Below are 14,101 nucleotides of genomic sequence, written 5' to 3' on the forward strand. Positions count from 1 at the left end.
CATTGACTGCATGGGGTGCAGCGGATGAGCCAGTTAAGAGGTCAGCCAACGGTCCTTGTCAAGTGGTTGATCGCTCTTGAATGCTTTACATCTGACCACCGTGTGAAGGGTGGCCAGGCCATCGAACAGAGTGGCCCAGACAAAGAGCAACGGCTTTTTTCCAGTTGGCCCTCATTATCCTGCCCACTTGCATTGTGTGGCTCTGACGGTACAACGATAGGTTACAATACATTTTACGCACATCGAGTAGAGCGAAGCGACTGACCCACTAATTACCGGTTGGAGGATTTCGTGCGCACTTTGTGACCCAGAAGCGCGATGAAGGCAACTGCGGGTGCACTATCGGCTGCTGGAACCAGCAGCGCCGCACAGCTGCCAGCCGCGGCAGCAGCGCGAGGGTCGGTCCGCGCAAGCCCCGCTGCTGGGCAGGCGAAACGATGGCTGCTGCGACCACTGCAGCCGGGCCAGCCGGGCAGCTCGTCGCTCTTGCCCGTTGCCGCACTCAACGGAGAGGGCCAAGGCCCGGCGGTCGGGGCTGCTGACTGGTCGTCATTCCCGTTCCAGCTTTCCGACGATCCCCTGCTGCGTCGGAGTCAGCTGCTCCTCGCCGCGTCTCGCCGGCTGCGGGGCGAGGAGCCCTTCCCCACCCCCCTGGCAGATGCGGAGCTTGACCCCTCCGCGCCGCGCACTGTGGCGGGCAACGCTGCCTCTGTCCCTGATTCGCCTGCGGTCGTGTCGCCGCTGCCCTTCACCCGCGTGGGTGGCACCCGGCCCGCCCTCACCACCTTCCAGTCCGCCGCCTCGCCTGACGCAGCTGCTGGCGCCTCTCTGGGTGAGCTGGCTGTGGCCGCCGCTCGCATGAGCACTAGCACAGCGAGCCCGGCTGGCCTTCTCGCCGCCGCGACAGCCGCTGCCGCTGTGCCCAGTCTGATGGCGCCTGCCGCCGCCTCCGCCAGCCCCGCGTCTGCCGCCGCCGCGGCCGCCGCCACCCCCGGCGCCGCCGCCTGGCTGGCCATTGACAACCTGCTGTCTGAGGCCGCCTACTCGCTGTCGCAGCAGGTAAGAAGTAGAGCCACGCCTCGGGGTAGGGCTAGCAAGGAAAGCGAGAGGCTGATACTGCGACGGCACGAAACAACGGCATCCTACACAATATCCCATCCGCCCTGCTGTCCTGCTGCCCTGCTTCTCCCCCAGCTGGACAACAGCGGCCTGGGTGGCCGCACGCTGGCCAGCAAGACGGCCGTGTGGTCGTCTGCGGGGGGCAGCCTGCCCGAGGTGAGCCGGGGTAATGGAAGGTGGCTGCGCTGGGTGCACGCGGTTGAGCAGTGCCGTGGTTGAGCCAGCGAGTTATGGAATGCAATCCCGTGCATTACTCGCTCGGTTCTCCATGATCGGCCACCCCCCTGTCAGGGCCTGGACGACCTGTTGTACTCGCTGGCCGCCGAGCTGGACGCGCTGGGCCTCACCGCAGCCGGCCAGGCGCTGGCGGGCGCTGCCAAGGGTGCGGTGGCGGGCCTCACCGGCGCTGCTGCCGAGCTGCCGCGCGCCGCCGCGCAGGTGTACCGCTCCGCCGCGGACGCCGCCAGTGTGGCCACCAACCTGAGCGCCAGCCGCAACCAGGGCGTCACGGTGAGCTGAAGTAGGGTTGCGGCCGGGGGGGGAGGGCGAGGCGGCTGGTTAGATTCCTGCAGGGAAGCGCGCTGGGAATGCTAAGGACTTGACAGCGCAGGTTTTACGGAGTTCGCGCCCTACTGCGCTGGTGCGCTGCTATGAGCCTGCCCTGTTGCCCTCCCTGCACGTGTGCAGCTCATCACGCCCTCGCCGTTGCCTCCTGACGCGGGCGGCCCCGACCTGACCCAGCTGGAGCCCGAGCTGCTGGCGGCGGCAGGCCTCACGCCCAACCCCGCCTGGGACCCCTTCGGCACCATCCGCGCCGCCGAGGCGCTGTCCCGCGGCGAGGTGGTGCCCGAGGGCCTGGTGGTGCCGCCCGCCCTGGTGGCCAAGGCGGCGGCGGCGGCCCCCGTAGTGACCGGCACTCCCTCCGTCAGCGGCGCCGCCACTGCCACCGCGGCGGCGACTGTGGAGGCCGCCACCACAGCGGCAGCCGGAACCATTGTCATCCCCGCACCCGCCCCGGCGCCGACCGCACCTGTGCCTGCGCCGCCTGTTGTTGCAGCTGTCCCCGTGGCGCCCGCTCCTGCTCCTGTGCCGCCTCCGGCCGTGGCAGCTGCGGGCGCACCACCTGCTCCCACCGTATGCCCCGTGCCCAGTGTACCGGAGCCGTCCGCTGTGGTGCCCCCTCCTGCCGTGGTCCCGCCGGCACCAGCTCCTCCCGTTGTCGCCGCGGCCCCTCCCTCGCCCCTGCTGCCTCCTGCCGCCCCGGTGGTGGCGGAGGCTCCGGACTTATCCTCTGACAAGCTGAATTCGGCAGTCCAGGTGCGCGCGTAATTGGTAGATGTGCGGGTGGTGCTCTGTAAATGCGTGTGCATCTGCATTATTTGTTGCTGCCTAGGCTTGGATGTTTGCTGCCCTGTTTGTCCGTCCGTCTTAACGCATGCACGTTGTGGTCCCTCGTCAGGACCTGCTTGCGGCAGGCTCGCCCCCGCCCGTGGACGCTGCCGCCGCTGCAGCCAATGCGGCTGCCCCCGCCGCCCCTGCTGCCGCGCCGCTGCCTGCGGACGCCGAGGCGGCTCTGGGCCAGCTAAGCGAGGCGCTGCAGCGGGAGCTCAAGGCGGTGGTGGGGCCGGACGTGGACGTGGAGGCGGCGGCGGGTGAGAAGGGAGGCAGTGGGGGCAATGTGCCTCTATGACGAGCATGTGCAAGTCGGCAAGGCATGTCGTAACACACACTCCGGCACCCCACACCTGGACCCACTCAAACGCTCCGCCCACTCCCCCTCCTTTGCAGCCGACCCCTCTGCGCTGGCCGAGGCTGCCGGTCGCGCGGTGGACAGCGCGCTGGGCAGTCTGGACAGCGGCGCGCTGGAGGCGCTGGGGCAGCTGCCGCCGGACGTGCGCCTCAGCAGCCTGCTGGGGGTGAGTACGGTGTGCGCACAGGGCGGGGGCAAAAGATCAGGCATGCAACTGCGCCTGCGCTGGAGACATCACCCTCCTTGGCTCTGACCCCTTGTTCTCCTACCCCTCTCCCCAGGCGGTGCTGCAGTCGGCTCTGGACCTGGTGGACGCGGCGGTGTCGGGCGTGCGTCAGGCCGACAGCGAGGTGGTGGGCGGCGTGGCCATTGTGGTGGTGCTGGGCCTGGCCATCCGGTGAGTGCCGAAGCCATGCAGTGCAGTGAAGTGCTGCCCACGAGTGCTGCCCTGGGCTCCTTAATGTTTGCGCGGTCTGCAGCCAGCATCGGCATGGTGAGCCGCCGGGCTCACTGCAACCGCCCCCCCGTGTGCCCGCTGTACCTCTGGACGTCGGCACTTCACTTCATATTTGATACACACCATCCCATGGATGGCTACCCCCCCCCCCCCCCATGCCGATCTGATCCCCTTAACCTCGCAACCCCTCATGCCGTAGCTCGCTGGTTTCTGTGCTGGGCAATGCACTGGGCGGCCCACGTGGCGGCGCCATGCCGGCAGCCAGTGCGGGTGGTGGTGGGGTTGATGCGGCAGGCGGCGCCCCGCGCACTTTGGCCGAGGCGGTGGCGGCGGAGGGCAGCGCGCGCGCCACCGGCAGCCGCACCTCGCGCGCTCTGGGCGTCACTGCGCTGGAGGCGGCGGCGCTGCTCAACAACGAGCCCAAGGCTCTGCTCCTGGACGTGCGGTGAGCTCGGCGCATGAGCTCAGAGTCATTCATGGTTGCACGCACTTCAATGGCAAGCTGTGGCTGACGGGGCTGTGGCATTGCGCTGATTTGACCCTCGACCTCCCGTTCCCTTCTCTCCCCTCTCCTTCCTCTGCCCAGCAACTCGGGCGACGTGTACGAGCAGGGCCTGGCCGACCTGCGCCCCTTCCGGCGGGGCTCGGGCGCCGCCTCCGCCGCGCTGCCCTACCTGGACTTCCGCACCACACCCACACTGGCCAACCCCTCCGGACTGCTCGGCGGTGAGCAGGGGGCCGCGCAAGGCAACGTGTAGGGACCCAACGTCCATGTTGCTCGGTTGCTCGGTCTGTGTGTCCTGGAGTGGTAGGTGTTGCTTGCTAACCTTGACGTGCTATCGTGCAGGCTCCGGCGGCGCGGGCGCGGCGGGCTCGGTGGTGGCTGCAGTGGACCCCCAGTTTGTTCCCCGCTTCAAGCAGCTCAAGGGGTTGGGGCGGGACAGCCGCGTGCTGCTGCTGGACTCGTGAGTAGGGGCCTGGGCCTGGCCGGCATGTGCGGGGGTGGGAGGTACATGGGGAATCAGTGGCCGCGGGCGCAAGCACGCCCGTAATTGTGTATCCATGTATGTGCACGCCCCTTCTGCTTCCCAACCAGTCCCCTCCGTCTCTACCCCCCTTGCCCTCAACCCCTAGCCCCCGTTGGCACTTCATTGGCACTTTCACAATTGTGATTTAATTACTCCGTTCCGCATGAACGGCTGCCCCCCCCCCTCCCAGGTACGGCGTGGAGGCGCCCGAGGCGGTGGCCCTGCTGCGCTCCGACCCCGACATCGAGCGCCTGCTGGGCGGCGAGGGCGTCAGCTTCGTGGAGGGAGGCTTTGCGGGGCCCGAGGGCTGGAAGGTGCGGGGGAAATACAGGCGGGGTAGTTTATTACGAACCCAACTGCACCAAGACCGCCAGCCCAAAGAGCGCGAAGGAGGTGTGGCTTTAACCTTTGTCTTGGACGCCCTTGAGCCCTTTTCTTCTGGGCGGGAGGTGATTTACCGGGTAGTCAATGAGGAGAAGCACCCGGAAAGATGGAGGATGGGGGCCGCTTCTGCTAGGTCGCTGTGTAGCTGATATTGCGGATGTCGCTTGTGTCAGTATTTAATTTGTCAATGCCTACCTCTGGTCCTCCTGCGCCCCTCAGCTGACTGGGCTGCCGGTCATGGACCCGCCCGAGCCCGCGGCTGAAGCCCGGGGGGCCGCAGGTGCCGGGCGGCCGCTGCTGCGCGGCGGGCCCCTGGACACCAGCGGCCTGGTGGGCGGACTGGCGGCGCTGCAGATGAGGTGGGCAGCAGGCGGGAGGCGGGCGAGGGGGAGGGGCGTGCACGAGGGGGGTTACATTCATGATTAGTAAAGGGGGAGGGGAGTGGGCGCGAGCGGACCTGCCCGTGCAGCTGAGGGTCAAAGCTTTCCACTCTAGCCGTACTTGCGCCACCGTCTTGTGTTTTGCTCGTCCTCTGGCTGATGCCCTTCACGTCTCCCGGCACTTCCCACAGGTACCCGGCGCTGCTGACGCGTGTGCTGGCCGTGGGTGCTGTGGGCGGCGTGGGCGTGGCTGCGGCCAGCCGAGTGGACTGGGGCGCAGTCAGCCGCGGCGGTGTGGCTCTGGCGGCGCTGCTGCTGGTGGCGGACAGGGCGCTGCCCACGGGCGTGCGGCCCAGCGCCAAGCTCAGGTGGGGCAGTGGGCAGCGGGTTGGGGACATTTGTGTGGGGCCGGGGGGGGGGGGGGTTACGTTCATGATTAGTTAAGGAAGTGGTAGGGGTGTGTGTATATACCAGCCCAAAGTAAACCAAACCAAGGTAGCGGAGCAATGGCATAGGCGTTAGTTGCAAACGATAATACTTATGAGAGGGGGCCGAGGCGTCGTGGAGCAGCAGGGCTAGCTGCGCCGGCGATGGTAGCCATCCATGCAGACGGAATGACCTAATGACGACTGCGAAATTTCGACGCCCAGGTGGGGGGGCCTAACGCTAGTACATGCACAATGCCCTGTCTTGCCGTGCTAACTGTGCGCCGCCACCTGGCCCGGCTCTGCTGTGTGCAGGAGCCAGCTGCAGGCTCAGCTTGAGGTAAGCCCCAGCGGGGATGGGCACCAGACCGGCTGTGTGTTTTCCCTTGTTGCTGAGACCTGCGGGCATCTCCCTCTGTAACTCAGTATTCTGTGTGCTCGCTAACCCACAGGCCCCGGCCGACAGCAACGCCGCCGCCGCCGCCGCCTCCAGCCAGCAGCCGGGCGACAAGCGCCGCGCCGCCCTCATCCTGCGCGCCCTGGACCTGGTGGACGCAGTGGGCGACGCCGTGGTCAAGGCCGGCCAGACCGCGTTCAGCGCAGCGGGCGGAGCCGCCAGCGCCGCCGCGAAGACCGCCGCTGCCTCCGCCACCTCGGCCGCTGCAACCGCCTGGCCCACTGCATCCGCCGGCATGGGCTCTGAGGCGGCTGGGGATGCCGCCTCCGCTCGTGCCTCCACTGTCATGTCCAACTGGCGCGACGTGATTGATTCAGGCGCTGAAGTCTCTGCAGCCCCGGCCACCGCGGCAAGTGCCAGCCCCAGCATCACCCGCTCGCCCTCGCCCGGCCCCGCCTTCGCCGCGGGCATCAGCCGCAGTCTGGGCGACGCCTTCCACAGCGCCGTGTCCGCAGTCAAGCGCGCCGCCTCGCCCGCGCGCCAGCCCGTCGCCGCCGTCTCGGGCTCCAACAGCCGCTCCAGCTCTCCCACCCGCAGCGGTCAGGCCGCCGACACGCGCGACCTGGTGGCGGCAGTGGCGGCGGCCTCAGCCATGAACGGCACCGCGGTGCTGCCGGGCATGGCGCCGCTCACCTTCCCCAAGGCCTCGGCCGGCCAGGTGCCCGGCTGGGGTGCCGAGGAGGAAGCCGCTGCTGCCGCCGTGCCTGATGACTGGCGCCAGGCGGCAGAGGCCGAGGCCTACGCCCCCGCCGGCACACAGCTGGACGCGGACGCCGCTGCTGCGGCGGCGCTGGCGGCCATTGACGCCGCGCTGGCGGACAACAGTGCGGCTGCGCCCGCCCCGGTGTCGTTCAGGTCGGCCAGCCGGTCATCCTGGCGTGACGAGGTGGCGGCGGAGGCCGTGCCTGTTCCTGCTGCACCGAGCACCAGCCGGTCCCGCTCCGTCACCAACTGGCGCGACCAGGTGGAGGCGGAGGCAGCCAGGGCCGCCACGGCCGCTGCCAGTGCGGACGCCTCGGCCGTGAACCGCCAGGGTGACGACAACGGCCGCACCGGCAGCAGTCGCCGCAAGCAGCCGCTGCGCACTGCCTCTCCCGAGCGCGCGGCGGCGGCTGCCGAGGCGATGCGGCGGCTGCGTTCTGAGGCTGCCGGGGCAGACGATGACGGGCTGCGTGTGGGCGTGATGGGTGGCGAGGACAAGTTCTTTGGTGGCGACAGCGGCGAGTGGGACGAGGTACAGCTGGAGCGCCGCCGTGAGAGCCTGCGGGCGGCCGCCGGTGCGGACAGCGCGGACGAGGAGGCGGAGGCCCGGGGCGGCCGCGAGCGCGAGCTGGTCACGGTGGGCGTGTCGGCCAGCCGGGCGGCGGCCAGGGAGAAGGAGGTGGGCGCCACGGCGGCAGCGGCTGACCCCCGCGCCGCCCGCGGCCGCAGCTCGTCTCGGCGTGTGGTTGCTCGCACGCTGTCTCCGGAGCGCACGTCGGAGGTGGCGGCGGCGATGAGGCGGATGCGGCTGGAGGCGGGCCTGCCGCCCAACGACGGCAGTGGCGATCACGCCGCCGCTGGCTTCGCCTCGCCCAGCAACGGCCATAGGGCATCCGTCAACGGCAACGGCAGTGCAAACGGCAACGGCAGCGGCGCCTCCCGGTACACGCCCAGCGTCAGCCCCTCCGCGTCCGCGGTGGTGCCGCGCGACTGGCGCCGCGAGCTGCAAAGCTCGGCTGGTGAGGGTGCCGAGAGCTCTGGCGTTGAGGGCCAGGCCCAGCCGCAGCGCCGCGCGGGCAGCGGCCGCGCCCGTGTCGTGGTGTCGGCGGGATCACGCGCGCCCAGCAACTGGCGGCAGCAGGTCGACGGTGGCAGCAATGGCAATGGCAACGGCAACGGTAATGGCAACGGCCAGTCCTCGCCACGTCATGCCACGCCGGCCAACCTGTCGCCCTCAGAGCGCCTGGCGCGTGAGGCGCGGATGCGTGATTGGCGCGCGCGTGTGTAAAGCCGAAGGCCGCGGCTGCCGCTGTGGCATCTGGCCCGGGCTTGTGTAGTAAGACCATGATGTGTGCCATGTTATGTGCCATGAGTTACAGAAGGCGTCGTGTCGATGTCCTTATTGCTCCCACTTGAATGCGACCAGTGTGCGAGACTCTAATGCCCCCGGTCGGTCCACAGTCCACGGGCGTGGGCTGCAGTATTTCTGGAGAAATCAGGTGACGGCTAGGTTACAACGGTAGGCATGTGGTGCGCATGCTGCATCTTCTAGGGGGCAGGGCTTGCATCTTCCAGGGGTTGGCCGGCGCCGCTGGCGAGAAGGCCCCTAACCACGTTCTCGCCCACAGCATGCAGGGGCACAAAAATGAATCTTTCGCGCCCAAGGACCTGCATTGGGCCCCGTCCATAACTTGAAAACTGTGGAGGACTGTGGAGGGCTAAGCGGGGTGGGCGGGTGGGCGGCGCACGATGCCGTGGTTGCATGGCAAGGTAACATGTTGTGATGGAAGGCGTGGCATGCGTGTGGCATGCGTGTGCACAGAAGGGGCGTACTGTAGTTGCAACCTTTGGACGCAGCACTGGCGGGTTGTGTGTGCGTATGTGCTAGGGGCGCTAGAATGGGAGTGTGACAGGCCGTGATGGGAAGGCGCGGCGTGCGTGTGCACAGAGGCGCCGTGCTATCACTGCTGCTTACCATTGGACGCAGCATTGGCGGGCTGTGTGCGCGTGTGTGCTAGGGGCGCTAGGTGCAGCGCGTGGGAGTAATGTGACAGGCAGGCCGTGATGGGAAGGCGTGGCATGCGTCGGTGCTTGTGCGCAGAGGGGGCGTGCTGTCAACGCAACCAGGGTTGCGCAGTACGCGGCCCCTCTTCGCGTATTAGTGCGCCCTTAGCCCTCCTCCTGGTACGACACGCTGGAATACGTTGAAATACGTTGGGCTCGAAAAGCCAGTACGCTGAGGATATGCTTTTGTCGACGCCAGGCACCGACAAGAAAAGGTGGCTCTCCCTCGCAAGGGAAAAGTGGGCTGTGCCGCCACGCCACGTCCTCCGTCTGAGGCCGAAGGTTCCGATACTAGCCTCATCTCCCGGACATAGCCGGGGTCGGTTTGTACAGGCACCGCCCGCCATATGTGCCCATTCGCGCCCAGCTATCAAGCACTAGTGCAGCAGGCAGCAGGCCAACCAGACAGCAAGGAAAACCCCTCAACACCCTTGCCGCTGCAGCTGACTGCCCGCTACGCCATCCTCGTCAGCACAGGTCGCTAACCAGACAACACCGGCAGGTCTCAACCTGCGCGCCGGCGCCGCTTTGAAGGCGGCGCCGCGCTGTCCTCCTCCACGTGGCCTTGCCTGCCCCCTGGGAGCCGGCCCACACCCCTAACACGGGCAAGGTTGGGCGGACTTCAGAATTGTTTGGCCTGTGCTACGGCTACAAGGGTGCGAAGGGGAAAGTTTGAAGTTGGCAACTCTTCCTTTGTGGAATCCGCGTGACAGGGCTGCTTTCCTTGCGACCTCGCGACCTCGCGAAAGTGACTAAAGATGTCCATGGACTCGCGAGGTCGCTTCTCGCTCTAGCCGAGTTTTCCCTGCCGCCTATTTTTCTACAATAGGGAATAGCAATTTATAATACGTGGCGCTCGCGGTTTGCACCAGTTTGGCACTTTTTGTCAACGCAGGCAGGCAGGCAGGCACGGACAGGGGCAATCCTGGGGGGCTTCGCCCCCCCTGGATCGCTTCGCTCAGGGGGCTCAGCCCGAAAATGCAAGCCCTAACTTGACTGGGGGGCTCGTACAGCGGTGTCGAAGATGCTTTGAGCTGTGTGGTTGGAAGTGGCTCGCGACACGATGGCTTGAGAAGGCGAGACAGGCGACTGATGGCAGAGTACTACAGCAACCTGCCCAGAGTACGAAATATCATTCTGCCGGTCAGCTGGGGTCAGCCGGCTCGAAGTCCTTGCTGGAGTAGGCCTGCGGGCCACTAGTCCGTGACTGATGTGCGCGATCAGTGTGGTTGCGGGGGCACAGGGCACTCAAATTATTTCAAGCACCTACACAGAAACCCTATCTCTACCTTTGGACCCTGATGGGCAGCGACGCCTACCGCACCCACCGTCCATGTAAATCACATCACGGAGTTAAGGCCATGCTGCTGCCACGCCAGATTCCCAAAACAAAAGCGACGTCGCAGCCACGGTCGCAGCGCCATGTCCGACACTCCAACTTCTACCCGCTCTCATCATCAAACATGAATCGGAAGTTCGCCCCGTGCCAATACAAGTATGCTCACAGTCCTACACCAGCATGCCAGACCAGCTCTGAATGGCGGCGAGGTGTATGCTTGGGTGTCGCCAGCACTTGGAATTGTTGTTATGCAGAGCCTCCCTTGTACAGCGTACGTCAGTACGATGCACACTGGAACTGCAGCAAGCCCACCATGAACAACCCTCCATACCCCAGCTTCCACAATCAGATCGTCGCAAACACACCCGAGTCTCTTCGGCACGGGGTCTGGCGCACGCGGCCCCCCCCCTCAGAACTCGGCGCGTTAAAGCGTTTGATACATGTCGCAAACCCTTCTTTGCCCTCCCGCCCATCTAGTTCATGCACAGTCCACCTGTGATCAATTTTTTCACCGCCAAGGTGCAACTGAAGCCCTACCTGATATCGCACACGACTCTGGTCTCTAAAGACGGTGCTTGCGGCCTTGCGCAGGCACGGTGCGGTTATGCACGGTGTGCATGCGGTGCAGCAAGTGCACAATTTTGTCGTACGCCACGAAAAGTTCCGTCAAATTCCAGGGTATCTGCAAGTCAAGCGGAAAGGTCAGTCCTGCTCCTAGAGGTGTCACATACCGGTATGTCATGCAGGTGCACGCATCGCAGCCGCCCAGAGAACAATACCAGGCAGCCCCACGCACCCCATAAAAGTTGCGGCTGCGGACATGCACAGTGACCATCTGGCGGAACACGTCTGGGTGCTCGTGCGCTGCAGCCTCATGGCGCATCAGGACGTCCTGCAATCAGGTGTTGAAAACCACACATCAATGGACAGATCATCAGCCTGTCCCGTTTACAGTCAATCGAATCCCCAGCGCCATAACCCGTGCTGATGAACTCACGTTGGGATGTGCGTGGTCCTGTGTAAACCAGAGGGGGGGGATAATGCATGGGTTATTCAATGAGCGAGAATGAGTGACGGCCGTTTGGTGTTGTCGCGCCCTCCCGCCGTCCACACAGAAGCTACAAAACTCACATTGAACTGTGACCAGGTACCAAACAAACGGTCTCCAGTGCGCGTGTCGTGCACAGGCGGGGGCGGAGGTCCGGCTGGTGGCATCTTCTGTGCGTCATGGTTGAAGAGGCGCGTGTAGCCGACCCCCAGCTGACGCGGAGCCTCGCCCAGCACCAGGTCTGGGAAGGGACGGCAGTGGTGCAGGCGGCACATCAAGCATTTCCGGTGACTTGAGCCATTGTGTGACGGTACTGGAAGCAGAGCCACGCAAATCAGCATGAGACGCATATGTACTCCAACCCCTGGACCCATGCACAGGGCCCCTGGGCGCTGCGTACCTCCAGCGGGCGTCCCGGGTGTCACGCGCTTGGCAAGTAGCGACCAGTAGAAGTCTGGCTGGCTGAACATCTGCTGGATAAGCGCCTGGCTGAAGATGATGCCGCCGCCGCCGTACGCCGCTACGATCTCCTTGTAGGGGCAGTCGGTGTAGTTAAAGAAGTCCTTGAGCGCACAGCCCGGCGGCAGACGGCAGGGGCAGAACGTGCCGGGCGAGCACGGTATGCAGCGCGGGTCAACTGCGGAAAGGATGCGTACGGACATGGCGTGAGCGGATGCGGATACATAAGGATGCAACCCTGTCTGCTCAGGCAGGCATGTTGCGCCCATCTGCACTTACAGTTGTGCGGCCCCAGACATGGCACGTTCGGGTTGAGGCAGTGGTAATGGTAGTCGGAGATCAGGTGCTGGTCCCAGTGCGCCAGCTTGCGCTCGTTCAGCATCCGGAGCACCGCCGGCAAAACCCAGATGGTGTCATCGTCGCCCAGCTGCATGGACAGAAATGATGCGACCATAGGGTCTTCATGTGTCATTTCCCCGCATCCCACTCCATGCGCATCCTACAGTGGGGTATGCCAAGAGCACGGGCGCTTACCAGCATCCACTTGTACCGCTTTCGCCCCTCCTCATCCTTGCCGTACGCCATAAGCGGACTGAGCGCGTGCCGAATGCCGCCGTGGGCATTCGCACGGTCGGGAAAGTCAGGAGTTGCGGAGTATTCCTCGTTATAATAGGAACCTGTGAGCTTCCGGGGTGCAACCTAGAGATGAGCGGGGGGTGCGACAGTGCAACGAGACTACAGAGTGACTGTTGGCGCAGGAATCCCAAGAGGGGTCGTGCCACCACGAGGTCTTAGCGCCTCATCCGTCCTCGCTCGCACATGCCCACAGAAGCAGCCGCCACTCCATGGGATGGTGGAAACAACCTCCCGTCCACACCCACTCCACTCGCCCCCAGCAAACACGATGCACCTAACCGCACCGGTTCGTCGGAGCGTCGTCAAGTCGAAGCTGGCATCCATCACAATATGAGTACGCACTCCCTTGCGCCACGCACGTGACGCTGCGATGTAGTCTAGCGTGCGCGCTGAAGTCGGGAAGACCACCAAGAGGTCTGCAACACTGTAGTCTCCTGGCGTTCCGCTTGCTGTAAGTACGATGCACAGCTTTAACAATATGCAGCAAGCGGCCAGCACAGCCTGTGCGGCAAAACTCTGCCATGATGCCATGCTAGCTCATACAACAATACAAGTTATAAATAATACACATAACCAGTATGAGTTGGTTCAGTATTTACTGCACGCCATTTGAGCGGTGGACCGTTCCAATTAGTTTCCGATCCGCCCGCCCCTTCCTGATTCTTGGATGGGCCCCCTAGCCGGCCTGGGCCCATCGCGGCTGGTCCAACGCCTGTAAGTGTTCAAACCTTGTTGCAGCCCTTGTCCCCGCTCACATTGTGCGCATGTCTTTTTCAGGTAGTGATAGCGCTAACCTTCAGGGGTGCTGACGTTGTGATACTTCAGGGATGTTTCATGGGCTGACGCCTCAACCAAAGAGACGCCCGCAGTTTATGACGCTGGAGCAGGTCAGGCCCACGGCTGCTCCCAAATTACCGTTACAACGCGCCAGGGGTGTGGTCAGGACTTGAAGCGGCCTGATGGTGGTGAGACGGCGGCGTAGACGCGCGGCAGGAATGGGGGTCATCAGTAGTGCGGCTATGTGCGGGCGTGAGGTGCGATGGGACACGGGAGCTGAGCACACGCGTGTGGAAGCCGGGCAAGCTGGGGAGGGGGGTACTAGAACCAACCCCAAAGTCAAGACAAAGTGTGTTGGGCAGTGGTGTGGGGTGGCTGGATTCGGGGTGCGGTGGGACCGGTTGCGACTGGCGGTGTGCGTGGCATACGTGCAGGAGAGGGTGTGTCCGGCTGTGTCCATATGTTGCTGTGGCGGGATTTGGGTCGTTCTCTTCTTCAGGGGGAGGGGGAGATGGCCCCAACCGTGGTTTACATGGGCTCACGTGGACTTGCCGGTCCTCGTGATGTGCCACCAGTGCCTTAGCCACTGCACAATCGCAGGAGGGGGTGGCGGCTTCACCAGCCCGAACGCACTGCCGGCGCTATAGCCGTGCGTAATGCCCGCACTCGACGGGGCAAGTGTATGCGAGAGTTGCACGACTGTGATTATGCGTCATTGAGCAGTCCCCGCAGCGTCTTCAAGTGCCCCGCTGCCAGCGCACTGTCTGCCACAGGCATGGCAGCGTCCCCAGGATGGCGCCGAGGTAGGGTCGCGGCTGCGGCTGCCGGCAGGTCTTCCCGGCACAGCTCTGAGCGAGGCTGTAGGCCCTGCACTGCACGCTCACAGTCCGCGTGGAGGTCGGCACGCCGTGCTGCCACGTTGTCTAGATAGCTACATGCCTGTGCGTGTGATGCATGCATAGGGATGGCCGTGCGCACTGAGAGCTTTGCCTAGGGGACTGCGAGGGTGTATTTGACGCCGGGCAGCCGCCAGCCCATGCGGCTCACCTCGCCACAGCTTCCACCTACCACCACCA

At 65.0% G+C, this 14,101-nt stretch overlaps 2 protein-coding genes across 2 annotated transcripts; one reads left to right on the top strand and one right to left on the bottom strand.

Annotated features, from left to right (window-relative positions):
* The first annotated feature begins 68 nt into the window (after positions 1-68).
* On the top strand, positions 69-9,470 carry CHLRE_09g416850v5 (uncharacterized protein). Its single transcript, XM_043066387.1, has 15 exons — positions 69-1,059; positions 1,195-1,275; positions 1,411-1,629; positions 1,807-2,436; positions 2,579-2,771; positions 2,908-3,035; positions 3,151-3,266; positions 3,526-3,771; positions 3,913-4,052; positions 4,174-4,291; positions 4,545-4,668; positions 4,958-5,097; positions 5,310-5,486; positions 5,859-5,883; positions 5,996-9,470. Exons 1-15 carry the CDS (start codon positions 319-321, stop codon positions 7,988-7,990), a joined length of 5,073 nt encoding a protein of 1,690 aa, XP_042921683.1. The 5' UTR covers positions 69-318; the 3' UTR covers positions 7,991-9,470.
* Positions 9,471-9,856: 386 nt separating this feature from the next.
* CHLRE_09g416900v5 (uncharacterized protein) lies at positions 9,857-13,008 on the bottom strand. The gene is made up of 7 exons (XM_043066388.1): positions 12,533-13,008; positions 12,147-12,289; positions 11,892-12,039; positions 11,554-11,790; positions 11,103-11,394; positions 10,902-10,997; positions 9,857-10,787 (listed from the first exon to the last, which is right to left on the bottom strand). The coding sequence occupies exons 1-5, from the start codon at positions 12,570-12,572 to the stop codon at positions 11,159-11,161; spliced, it is 804 nt and encodes a 267-aa protein (XP_042921684.1). The 5' UTR covers positions 12,573-13,008; the 3' UTR covers positions 9,857-10,787; positions 10,902-10,997; positions 11,103-11,158.
* Positions 13,009-14,101: the final 1,093 nt, after the last annotated feature.

Source organism: Chlamydomonas reinhardtii, chromosome 9 (genome assembly GCF_000002595.2).
Source record: "Chlamydomonas reinhardtii strain CC-503 cw92 mt+ chromosome 9, whole genome shotgun sequence".
NCBI classification, from domain to species: domain Eukaryota; kingdom Viridiplantae; phylum Chlorophyta; class Chlorophyceae; order Chlamydomonadales; family Chlamydomonadaceae; genus Chlamydomonas; species Chlamydomonas reinhardtii.